This window comes from Corapipo altera, unplaced genomic scaffold (assembly GCF_003945725.1).
Source record: "Corapipo altera isolate COAL_440 unplaced genomic scaffold, ASM394572v1 56, whole genome shotgun sequence".
In the NCBI taxonomy this organism is placed as follows: Eukaryota; Metazoa; Chordata; class Aves; order Passeriformes; family Pipridae; genus Corapipo; species Corapipo altera.
In genome coordinates this window covers 9,170,406-9,182,769 of record NW_020884896.1, presented here as the reverse complement: position 1 = coordinate 9,182,769, position 12,364 = coordinate 9,170,406, and the positions used below count along the sequence as shown (strand labels likewise).

Genomic DNA, 12,364 nt, shown 5'->3' with positions numbered 1-12,364 from the left:
ATTTGACATACTCACCTTCACATATTGGTGCTTGGATCCTCAGCTTCTTCCTTCCTGTGGGACCAGCGTGGCCAGGGAGGGAGGAGAGCACGTACTCTGACCCCGGAGCCCTGCAGTCAGATGGCTGTGATGTCCCTTGGAGAGGTGTGATATGCCAAACTGGCCAAGGGACTGAGCTGGGGGCAAAGGTCTCATATTAGCACTGAAGCAGCAGAGCAAGCACCAGCACAAGCATGTGAGTGCATCCCTCTGGGAGGCAGCATTTACATCCACTCTGACTTGGATGATGATTCTTCCTTCTGCAGGGAGGAGAGGTAGGCTGAGACTAGCCAAAAAGAGGGGAACCCTGCCCTGTGCAGGAGAATAAACCTCAGGCTCCTCTGCCCAGACATGACAACAACCCTTTTTCAGGCCCCCACAGGGCTCTGGCCCTCTGTCCTTCCTGAATCCCAGCCTGGCACCTCCCTCTGCTAACACTATCCACCAACACACTGTGCTTATAGCTCAGGATGAGCTTCTCTCCAAACTCAAAGCCTTCTCTCTCTGCTAAATACCTGGCCCCTCTGATCTTTTCCAGCTGATATGGTCAAATCTACCAAGGCCAGCAGTCCCTGTGTTAACGCCTTTAGTCCACTGCCCTGTGCTCTGCAGGTTCTCATAACAAACACCATCAGCTCTGCACAGGCTTTCAGCTTCCCCATCCTTAAGAAACAAAGCTGCTCATTCTCTCAGATGGGGTTTGATTCCCTCAGATGGGGTTTTGTGAGAACTGTTGGCTACTCTGTTCCTGTCAAGGTTGTAGATCTCAGTGCTCAGGACACAGCCACCCTCTCTAAGCCCAGCAGCCTTTCTGTTTGGGTGCTTGTGCGGGCTGAGAGGCAGAGAGAACTTTCTAGAGATCTCCAAGGGAAGCGATCAGGTCTTTCAGAAAACTAATTGATTTGCTCTTATAAGATCATCTGCCTTACCTCCCTGGCTGCTGGTTCCCATGTTTGGGTTTCCTAGAACCCAGCTAGGGCTTCTGCCACATCCCCCTGACACAGGGAAGAAATCCAAGGCTCATCTGCAATGACCACCCCATTTGTCAGATTTTCTCCCCTGGGGTAAAAAGTTACAAACAGATGGGCTCCACAGGGCACACATGCTTTGTAACCCAGATAACTACCGTATGTTTTTCAACTTGATAACTTGGAATTGCACTTTATAAATGTGCTGCAGTGATGAACCAGAAAAGGCCTAAAAACTTCAAGATGAAAAGGGGTATGAACTGGCTCAGAGATGCTGGCACTTTGAATTATTTTTTTTCATTTAAAAAAGTGAAAAGACAAGTATTACCCACATGCCCTAGAGGCGCTGCAGACCCACCCACAAGCATCACACCAGGGACCAAGGCATGTAGCATCCCATGTGGTATGCCCAGGAAGGAAGTGGGGGCCATGCCTAGTTCAGATTTTCATCTTCAGCAAGATGGCAAATCTTATATAAAACATGTATGAATCAAAACAGAAGTGCCTGCCCAGCTGCTGGGAAGTGACGCCACCATGACTCATGTCATACTGTTTAAAATAGTCCTCCCCCTCACCTTCTCCCCTCCGTAGAGGTGCACCTTGGTGGCTTTCAGCACAAAGCCCAGTGATACTTTCCCACCTCTTCTACCTCTTACATCACTTTTACACCACATCATTTTTCTCGGATGACCTCTCCTGCCACCGAGCTCTGCCAAAGCACCTTCGCAGCTCACTCCAAGTACAACATACAGCTTTATTCTTCTGGCATTTTTTTTTCCTTTATTATTTTTTACACTCCATAAAAACCATTGCAGGTTTTTTTCACATTCACGAGATCTCCTGGAAATTATTGCCATTTCCCATACATATTACATATTAAAAAATAATAAAATGGTCAACATTTTATGACAGACACTCATTCTGAACTCCCTGCAGACACAGAAGCCAATGCAAGCAGGAGAGAAACCATCTTTTGTGGACAAAGGCTGACTAGAGGTGATCACACACACAGCAAGTCACATGACACTGAACGAGACCACTTGACCACACAGGATACACAAAGGGGACACTTGGGAAGGGATGGAGGAAGAGTTGGCTTGGAGCAGAAAGCTTGTCAGGTTTTTTTGGTGTGAAGTCCAGCAGTTACAGTGTTATCTGATGGGAAGTAACTTGGATGAGGATTGTGGAGACATTCAAGTATACTAGGGTTGTTCTTAAATAACAGATGGGAGGATAATAGCTCAGCAGGGTAGTTGATAGTGAGTTAAGTCCCTGCTTTAGTTAAAAGCACATCCAGTACAAAGGCAAATGTAGAAGTACAGGAAATGCCACACCTGAATGGACCTGGTTGACCTGGTTTGGTATCCAGTTACACTGTGATCAATACCTGACACTTCAGAGGCTGGAGCAGGAGAGGGGGTTTTCACCTGGTTGTGCAACAGTATCCTGGGAAAGGCCCCCCCTCCAGGCACACCAGCTCTTTGCTCCCTGAAACATGACACATGAGAGGGGAGGAGGAAAGCCAGAAAAAGAGCTGAACAAATATTCCCTCCCACCACCTCTGTGGTTGCAAAGGTGGTGCTTTTCATTTTACTTTCTTCCCTGCTGCTGCTGTTTATTGCTTAAAACTTTAAATAAGGGTCTTTTCAAAAGTAAGATGGGAAGGAGATGGGAACTGAGAACATATTAAACGGATTTCTCATTGTTCCCCAGGAATCTGGAAATACAGTAGTGGGTGCACATTGTGTGGATAAAAACCTAAAAAAAGCACTTGTTTTTTTTTAAAAAAAGGACAATAAAAGTTCAGAAAACCTGCCACACTTAGAACACTTGCATCTTACAGTCACAACATATGACCCATGACAACCACTCCATCTCAGACTAAGTCGATGAAGTTTCTCTATTGCACGCTCATGAAATGTTCTTGTTGGGGATCACAGTTTGGATCAGAGGACCACACCTCTGGTCTCCCCACAGTGTTCAGCAAGACGAAGATGCCGTCATGGGGCTGAGTTTCAGCTGGTGGACAGGAGAGTGGATGGGCACAGAACTCAGCACTGAGGTAGGAAAGGCAAAACACGAACCTTCAAAGTTTTTGCCTAATGTCAGTTCCTCTGCAAAGAAAGATGCAGCTTCTCTTTTGCACGAGGCGACGGGGGGGCTGGGAGTGGAAGACAAGATCTCTGACTCATATTGTAGCAACTGGCCCATGAAACCGAAGTTGGGTGAGATCAGGCTCCGGCGCTGCTTGATGTAATCGAAGGCTTCGTCCAGTCGGAGCTTCTTGGTCTTCATGAGATAGGCCATGCAGATGGTGGGGGAGCGCGAAATCCCCGCCTCGCAGTGCACCAGGATCTTGCCCCCTGTTCGCCTGACATAATCTAGGGGGGAAAAGGCATTGCAGACGTCAGTTGTAGTTGGGATGGAGAGGACACTGTGACACACACCCAGCCCTGGACAGCGAGTACAGCACAATGCCACTCTACCAGCAAGGAGAGGTTTGCTCTCCTGTTGGGTACTGAGAGTGACATGGAGATTAAAGGACAAGGGGGACAAAACACAGCCTGTGATGGAGCAGAGCTGGAGATGACACTTGGTTTCAGAATCTGTGGATCCTGATTTGGTTCTTTTTGCATTTTTTATGAAAGTCTGTTCCTGTCCCCTTCCACGTGCCTATTTCTCTTTTGGAACAACTGACGTTGCAGAACATTGTGATACAGAGATCAGGTATCTGGGCAATGCTTGTGTTTGCTGTACATGCATTTCTCTGCCACCAGCTCAAAATGATGACCCAAGCCCAGCCTGGTGAGCCCTCCCACCAGCAGGTCTTTCAAAAACTGCAGGGGTTGCCTTCCTCTCATTAGTTTTGCTAGAAAAATAGGACTTTTCCTTAAAGTCCTAACTGCCTGCTTGGCCAGCTGGCAGCAAACAGCAGTACCAGGAGGTGAGCCCTTGGTGGGTACCCTTGGGTGGAGAGGCTGAGCTCAGTCTCTGGGGCCTCACCACAAAGCGCACAAGTACTGGTAGGCAGTTGCTAATTACAGCCTGGTTAAAGGATGCTTGGACTTAAGTCAGGATATAAAAGGCTTATGCAAAGCACCCATTTTACACAACAGGAGCCACTGTGGTTACTAACACAACACAATGATTGTTATTAGATTGAAAAGAATGTGCTTAAAATAAGCCCTTTCCACACAAAAATACTGTTCAAAAAATAGACCTTCTCTGCTCTATTGCCTTGAGCAATATGTTCAAGCTCCAATTTATGGATAACTGTGCTGAGTGTAGAGCTGAGTGAAACACACAGAGCTAAGCAAGTTATCATTTGCCTGCCTTTGATCGTCTATCAGGGGACTGGTGCCACCACGTCCAGCTATATTTAACTACTGCACAAAACAAGGAAGACGTGGATTTGAGTCATCCCCAGCATCTACACCACATGCCCAATTTTAAAAGAAAGTGAAAATTAAAGTCATCCTCAAAATCTGGGAAATTTCCAAGTGACTCAACAACTATCAGAAGGGGTTAGGGATGGGACAGAAGAGTGCCATAAATTATTATTATTTCCCTAAAAGGTGTGAGATGTCCTTTATCAGGATGGGGAAGGACTCAGAGAGCCCTCAGGTCAGATTTTTGTAATTCTACACACACTGTTGAAGGACTCAAACTCAGCTAAACAGTGAGTCCAGAGAGTCTGTAACTGTGCTTTTTTCTTTCTTGCTTGAATATTCCTGGAGAGCAACAGCACTGATTTCAACATTATCTCCACCCAGGCTCAGGCTGCTCCACGCCACCAAACACTTTGTGGTTCTCATGGAGGACCTTCTGCTTCATGCTCCCTGGCACTGCTGGCATTCACTCACCCACGCAGCCTAACACAGGAAGATTTGGGAGGGAATGGCACAAAGTTTTCTAAAGGCACCCTAATTTTTTTGCAGTGGGGTATTTGATTACAGGGTGAGATACCAGCATGATCAAAAGCAGGAATGGAAAGAGCTCTGTGATAAGGGGGTACAATGGATTTCTAAAAGACCCTGTCTTTGGGATATCTCAGCACAGCAAGGTGATAAACTGACCCTGCTTCACCTGGCTGTTACCAGGTCTGGCACGCAAGTCCAAGAAACCAGTTTTTTCCTTTACAAAGTTCAGTAGACTTCAGTCTTATTCAACGTCTTTACTCCCTGTCATGCTGAAGTTACACCTACGCTTGCTTTGAAAAGTCTAATCAGCTCACTCGCCCGGTCTGCCAGATGTTAGACAAGTGGAGCCATTTTCCTTCCTCAGCCTCCCAGACTGGAGAGAAGGACAGAGACCTTGCTCTGAATATCACTCTCTCTTCCTTCCTCACAGAAATCATTCTGCCAGAAGAAATGCTGGGGAGTGGAGGGAGCTTAAAAGTTTTTGTTGTGACATCCAGAAACAGACAACAGAGTGTGTCTTTCCCACCAAAGCATATTTTAAAATAAATTAATTTAAAATACATGAAGATCTGAAAATTTGTTCATTCGGACCTACCAATGAAGTCTATGGCTTCCTGGAAGTGAGAGCTGATGTCTGCTGTGTGACTGTCCTCCACTGGGATCCACTTGTAGCAATACTGGTCTTTGAAGGACTCTGAGCTCTTCCTGGAGACGTTGAGCAGGGCTGTGATGTGCAGGTTGGCGAGAAACTCGCATTTGGAAGCATGATAGGCACTACCAAGGTACAGAAAAGGCAAGATTTCGACTGGACCACCCTGAAAGAGAAGGAGCAGAAACATGTAATTCTTTTTCAAGAGTATTTGAGTCCTGAGACCCAAGAGAGTCAAGGGAGCCTGTGTGTATGTCTGCTCCCTCCCTCTCTGGCTTTTTTGGACCCCAGTGCTGCCGGCCAGTTAATCGCTCCCACGGCAAAGCCCACGCTGGAAAAAAGTGTTAATTTTCTTGTCCACATCTGTGAGGTACAAAGTCAGATCCAGCCCACTCATGTGCAGGATGTTTCTGGCTCTCTTGAAAGTGCTGCCCCTCGTGATGCACCCAAAGCACTTTCATATGTGAGGCCTACTCCCATTGAGGCTTTATCGAAATATGGGCAAGGCAGGGAGCCACATCCCAGCAGGGAGGAAGATTAGGACAGTAGAAAAAGCTGCTTTAGCTCAGTCCAGGGCTTAGCCCCTCTGGTCACATGCCCAAAGGTGAAACAAAGCAAAAAAAAGTGGATCTAGGTTCCCCATCCCCCTGCACTCCACACCTCTCTGGAGTGCAGCACCCACTGCGTCACCCAGCCTGAGATGTCATTTCAGTTCCTCCTTCCTCAGCACAAGCCAAAGGCTGGGTGATGAGACCACGAAAGAAAAAAGCCACCGTCTGTCACAAGGGTTTCGGAGATCACAGGTAACTTTCCATGATGCACAAGAGCTGCTGCCACCCTCCAGCTGCGAGAAACTGGCTTTCCATCCCCCACCCCAAGCAGCCCACACTGTGGGTCCCATACGTCAGGGACAGCTGGGAACCACTCAGGGAGCAGGAGGACACCTGGTGTGGGAGGTGCTCCTGGGAGAGCAGAGGGGCATCACATGGGGACTCCCCTCAGCAGCAGGAAACGAACACCCTGGCGGAAACGTCCTGACCGCAGGGTGACATCTCGGAGCACACACATTCCTCAGGCTGGGCGGGCACATGATGACTTCCCCTGCAGAAAACCCACTTCCCCTGTTGAATTGTGGCTCTCAAGCCTCTTCTCAGAGGCAGCCCTATGGCCCTGGCCCCCTTGCCAGCCTCAGATCTCTCCCGGGACCTCAGAGGAGGCACCGGCAAAGTGTGCTTCTCTCAAGAAAATAACACTATTGGAAGCCTCTATCCTGCCCATTTTCAGTCTCCTGAGGAGGTGTGAGCTGCTGATGGCTCATGCTACCTGGTTTTGTGATAAAGACAGTTCATAAATACAGTTTTGGGGCTAGATTGGGTGTTTTGCCTCCCTCCATTGACCAGTTTTGAAGCCAGGTGAAGGCAAAGTTGACCAGCAGCACATAAAGGGCAACTTATTCAGCACACGGGCTGTCAGCCTGGACTACAACAACTTATTGACAGCCCACACCAGCACCAGGGGCACCGGCACTCTGCCAGCCTCTAGAGCCCAGTGGCAGGTGGGAGAACACCCACAAGGGGAAAGTCACGCACCACAGCTGACACACACCTGGTCATAAGCAGGTTTGTGGTTGGCACTCGGCTTCTCACAGTGGCTGGCAAGATTTCTCTCTGCCTCGGTCCTCTCTGGGGAAATGAGTTTTCCATCCACACAGCACTCAGGATATTGCGAGTTAAAGGTTTCATATCCCCCTAGGAAAAAAAAAAAAAAAAGATATATGAGTATTTGCCCTCCAAATAGCTGATTTAATGGAAGTGGAAGAGAAATGAAGCTCCAGCACTTGCTATGCAGTGGGATAGTACCACACAGCAGTGAGCTCTTGAGGGAGGGTTAATGAAGGACAGTGCTCCCCAGGGGAAATGGGTTTGTTTAAAAGGCTTTGGGCACCCAAGGAAAAACCTCTGATACCACTGATAATTATTAACTTGCCAAAAGCCAGCAAATCCAGATTTAAACTGTTAGCGAATGTGATTCTGTTGAGCCTATCAACCATTAACTCCAGTGCGGTGGGGGCTAAACTCCCTTCCCCCCCAGATTTTATATATGAGCAGTGTTTCCAGTGTTTGAGACACATTCTGTACTCAGGAGTCATGTTTTCTAAATCTGCCATTGCTATATATGCTGTGACAACATAAAAAATATTTTGTTTGCATTTTTGAATGGACATAAAGACTACAGGGGGATACTTGCAACTGTCTCATTAATCACCACAATGCTCAAGACAGTGAAGTAATGAAGATGGTCCCACTGAAACCAATCTATTAAATAACAGCTATAAAACTTAATGAAATCCTGTGACAGCATTTGACAACTGAATAGCCCCACGTGAGCTATTCTGCATGGTTAAGTACTGTGTTCGTTTCATTCAGTGCACTGCTAATGAAAAAGAATTAATCCTATTATTACATTGTTACTCAAAGTTTGTTGTCAGCTAAATCGTTGCCTGTTTCCAGGCTGGGAATAGGCTGCACACAATCTCCAAAAAGAATGTGAATATGTCAGGTAGCAGAAGCAGCCTGGAAACATCAGTAGTGTGCCACACGTCTGCCACCTGTGCTTTTTCAGAGCAGAAATGAATGGCGAAAGCTCATGAACAGCTACATTCAATAATCCTTCACAGCCTGGCCCTCAAGTAAACAAGGCTGGGAAAGCAAACCCTCCAGTGTGATTCATTCACCTGCAACTGTTTCGCCCTGATAAGGAGCGCCGGTGTGGGTGCCCTGTTGCAGGGAAGGATTTTGAAACAAAGGAAGTGGTGAAGATCAGAGCCGCCGCAGGATCCCCACCGACCTCCCTGCCAGGGCTGCCCGGTACATTCAGGGCCGCTCTGGCATTTCAGCCCTGGTATCTCATTTGTTTGCAATGTTTGAGCAGATGTGAGCTCAAATTCACGACATGCTACAGTCGCCTACTCATTCCTCGTGTTGCAAGTGGCCAGCATGATCCAAAGCCCGCTGAATGTGATGAAAGTTTGTTTTCCATGGCAGAGGGCAGGAGAGTGACTTTATATTCAACTGGCATTCAGCACCTGTACCTTTCCTCCTGCCCTCAGGCACATCCTGCCAGCTCAACCTAGAGCTCACTGTATGAAGTCAAGCAGCCAAGTGACCCTGGAGACCATGGGAGGGGGTGAGTGTTTGATAAAATGATATCCACAACAACTGGGTTGATAAAATTATATCCCTAACAACTCACAGTGTGAAAAAACAACAAACACAAACAGTTCTACAGACTTCCCTGATCTCCAACTGCCCTTCTTGGGGTGGACTTTTAAATCCTCTTGTTTTGCATAGCTGACCTTATCTTCCCCCAGCCACTGCCATTTCATAGGAAAAATATGTCCAGTTTATATAAATAACCATTATCCCCATTTACACCCCATGTTGTTGTTTTTACTCTTGAATTAACAGAGAGGTCTGTCCGAGCCAAATCAGCGTGTGTGTTCGAACAGACATGCATGTCTCATGTCTCTGGGGCAGCTAACACATGCAGCTGGTGAACGGTTAATTACAAGCCTTGGGGATCAGGATATTTGCAGGCCATTCTTACAGTGAGTCATCTGCTCATCCCATCCTCCAGCAATCTCCTCCTCATCTTCCCCCTCCCCACTCAACCTAGCTTCCCTGAGGTCATTTCTGAAAATATGAGGTTGCTCATCACAGAGAGCTGAGCTGCGCTTCCGTTTCAATCAATAAGTAATAGAATCGTTATCAGCACCAAGGGACGATCCGTTATTTTATCTCTCTGTAAGTTCTTCCCCTGCCACGCAACCACCCTCACCGTGCTGAGGCTGAGCTCACCCAGAATGAAACTGCACCTACACACATGAAACGTGTCACTTGAACCCTGGAAGCCAGAAAGCGAGGGAAGGAAGAGGGCCTGGCATGGAGTGGCTCTGTGCTCCCTGTCCTCCCTGAGGCGAGATCCCCAGGACTCTTAGTGACCTGGTGGGATGGGGGTGACTTCCTCATATCTTATCATTGCAATGAGACCATCTTAGCACCTAAATAGCCAACACCTCCTCCCAGCTCCCCATGCCTAGGGAGAACAGGAATATAAGGAGAAATCTCAAGGAGTTGTGCTTTTTTTTTTCCTGGGAGTTTTACAGCCTATTATTTGCAAAGTTGTTAATAGAGACCTCCAAAGGACCCTTTCTCCTGATCAGAACCTGGTGCCCCAGGGCGATTTACATCCCTGCTCTGCCAAGGATCTTGCCCAGACCATGACAGCTTCCTGGGGGTCCATGGCCCCAGTGAATCATCAGTACTGCCCACTGAGTCATTTGCTTCTTGGGCCACACCGGATCTGAAATGGAGCTGAGGACTTCACAGGCCAGATCCTGCACCCAGGAGCACTTCCAGCAAAGCAAAGGGGAACCACAGCAGGAAAAGGAGGAAACTTTCTCATACACTAAGAGGAAATGTCTTTTGCCTCAAATCAACAGGCTTTCAAGATAAGACACTTCTCAACACAAGAGGTACAAAGCAGAGCCTACATCAACCCCCCATCCCTGATAAACTGCCCACAGCCACAGTCACCACTTCAAAGCGTGGGGCTGGTACTTGAGGCAGGAAGGACGATCTCGTGGCCAAACAAGTAGTCTGAGAATCAGCAGAGCTTAATTCGACCCCTCGTTTGCCACAGACTTCCCAGAGTGACCCTGGAGATGTTTCTTAATCTCTACTTTAATGTGATCCCTAAGGATTTGACTGGCCAAGCGCAGTGCCAGTATCCCTGCCCTGCAGTAGCAAAATCTGTGCTTTTGGGCTGACTGTCAGACTCCAGGGCAGGCTGGCAGTAGCTGGACAGAGCCAGGGTGGTGGCAAACCGCCCGGGAAAACATCCCCCTACCTCGGTACCAGACAATACTCAGGCTGGAGATGCCTCTGCCCCGGCAGGGATGCCCTCCAACTGGGTTCATCAGGAGAAAAACTAGTGTGACAAAAGGCTTAATAAAAGTGAATTAACCCTGGCCGGTGAGGACACAGAGGCAGAGTTTATTTAAGAAACATCGCCTGATTTTTCTCCTCCATTTACTGCCTCATGGTATAGCAAGAGGGATGTTTAGGAACTGCCACTTCGGCGTGGCTCCGCTCCGGAGGCCCCGCGGCAACCGAGTGTGCGGTGCTACGGACGGGAGCGGCCCCGCCCGGACACTGCCCCGCTTCGGGAGGAGGTCGGGGGTGGTTGTGGGGGGTGCACTGAGAAAACAGAGAGGGCACAAGGACAAAGGTGCTGCCAGGAGAAGTGGAGGGAAGGCAGGGGCGGAAGAACAGAGAAAGGGCGCGCTGCTATGTTTGCTATGCTATTTATCGTTTTATTATCCCCGGGTTACACGGAAGGAAAACAAAGAACCGCAATCTAAGGGTTGTAATACACGTGAAGGGAGGAGGTTTTTCTGTCCCCGACGAGCCCTAGAGTTTCGGCTCTGGGTTTCCTCTGCCAGTGTCGATGTGCTCGATTGACAGAGAAACTTCTCCGCCCTGGGTGGAGGAGCAGGCATCGATCCCTGAGTTTTGGGTGCCCAACGCGGGCCGCCCCAAGTCACCGCCCGGAGAGCAAGAAGCGGTGGCCTCGTCTCTCCTCTTATCCGCCAGGTTGATTTTCTTTTCCATGCAGTCCCGATGTCTCTCGCCACCGTCCCCTCCCTCCTTTGATAAACCAACTTTTGCTTTTCTTCCCTAATATTCTCTGCTTTCCATCAGCCTCTTAAACGCGCGGCGGGGGTGAGCGGAAAGGCATTTCAGCTCAGCCCGCAGAGCCTATCCGGGATTTATTTCCAGTGGGTGGAAAAGAAACAAAATCCCGGCGTTACCTCTCTGCCCTCCACCAATAATCAGGTTAACTGCGGGGCGAAGGAGAAGGGATGGGAGCACCGCGGGGCCACCGCCAACCAGAGGAGCTTTGAGGGTCGATCGCGCCGCTCCCCCCCCCCCCCCCAGCCCCTGCCTCCCCCTATCTCCCCGCCACCCCTCTCACCTTTCAGGAAGCAGACCCTGGCTCCGGCCTCCGGCAGGCTGGAGAGCAGAGCATTGAGGACGATCTGGGCTGTGCTGTCCTTCTTCAGCTTCTGCCAGTGCCCCGTGCTCTGGTCCAGCACCACCACCGCTGCCAGGCGGGCACTGCCCGCCGGCCCCTCTCCGCCCAGCAGCAGCCGGGCCCGGGCGGCCGCGTCGGGCACCACGAAGTGCAGCGGCACGGCCCCGCCGCGGGCCCGCCGCATCACCACCGAGTTCAGGTTCACGTTGAGCGAGCCGCGGAGGCAGGAGGCCGAGTAGGACAGGTAGGGCCGGCAGTCCAGCACCAGGCAGCGGGAGGGCTCCTTCCGCAGCAGCTTCCGCAGCTGGCGGCAGTCGAGGGACGTGACTTTCATGCCGGCCGAGGGTCGCGCCCCGCCACAGCCGGGGCAGGAGCGGGGAGAGCGGCGGGAGGGGTCCCGGTGGTAGCGCGGAGCCGCGGGAGCTCGGCCGATGGTGTTGGATGGGACGGGGCGGGAGGGACGGAAGCGCCGCGCCGAGCCCGGGCAGGGAATCCCGACCGGCGCCGCCGGGCATTTATATGAATGGGAGGCCGGGCCGTGACGACACTGCCCATATTAGGGAAGTGACGCGCCCTCCTCCCAAACATGGGCATCCCCCGCCCCGCGCCCCGCCCCCCGGCGGGGATCCCCTCCCTCCTCACCCCCCCCCCCGGCCGCGTTAGTCAGGCAAGGAGGCAGAGGAAGCTGAAAA

At 50.1% G+C, this 12,364-nt stretch overlaps 1 protein-coding gene across 1 annotated transcript; it reads right to left on the bottom strand.

Moving 5' to 3' along the window:
• Nucleotides 1-1,775: 1,775 nt before the first annotated feature.
• DUSP5 (dual specificity phosphatase 5) lies at nt 1,776-12,135 on the bottom strand. Its single transcript, XM_027648321.1, has 4 exons — nt 11,613-12,135; nt 7,182-7,324; nt 5,523-5,742; nt 1,776-3,388 (listed from the first exon to the last, which is right to left on the bottom strand). Exons 1-4 carry the CDS (start codon nt 12,004-12,006, stop codon nt 2,988-2,990), a joined length of 1,158 nt encoding a protein of 385 aa, XP_027504122.1. The 5' UTR covers nt 12,007-12,135; the 3' UTR covers nt 1,776-2,987.
• Between the last annotated feature and the right edge of the window lie 229 nt (nt 12,136-12,364).

What these genes read in the sequence shown, in the direction of transcription:
- DUSP5 (XM_027648321.1), bottom strand. Translation starts at nt 12,006, where the DNA reads ATGAAAGTCACGTCCCTCGACTGCCGCCAGCTGCGGAAGCTGCTGCGG. An exon ending in ACAAACCTGCTTATGACCAG is followed by an intron (nt 5,743 to 7,181) that starts GTGTGTGTCAGC and finishes CTTCTCTTTCAG; the next exon opens with GGTGGTCCAGTCGAAATCTT. An exon ending in GGAAGCCATAGACTTCATTG is followed by an intron (nt 3,389 to 5,522) that starts GTAGGTCCGAAT and finishes TTTCCCCCCTAG; the next exon opens with ATTATGTCAGGCGAACAGGG.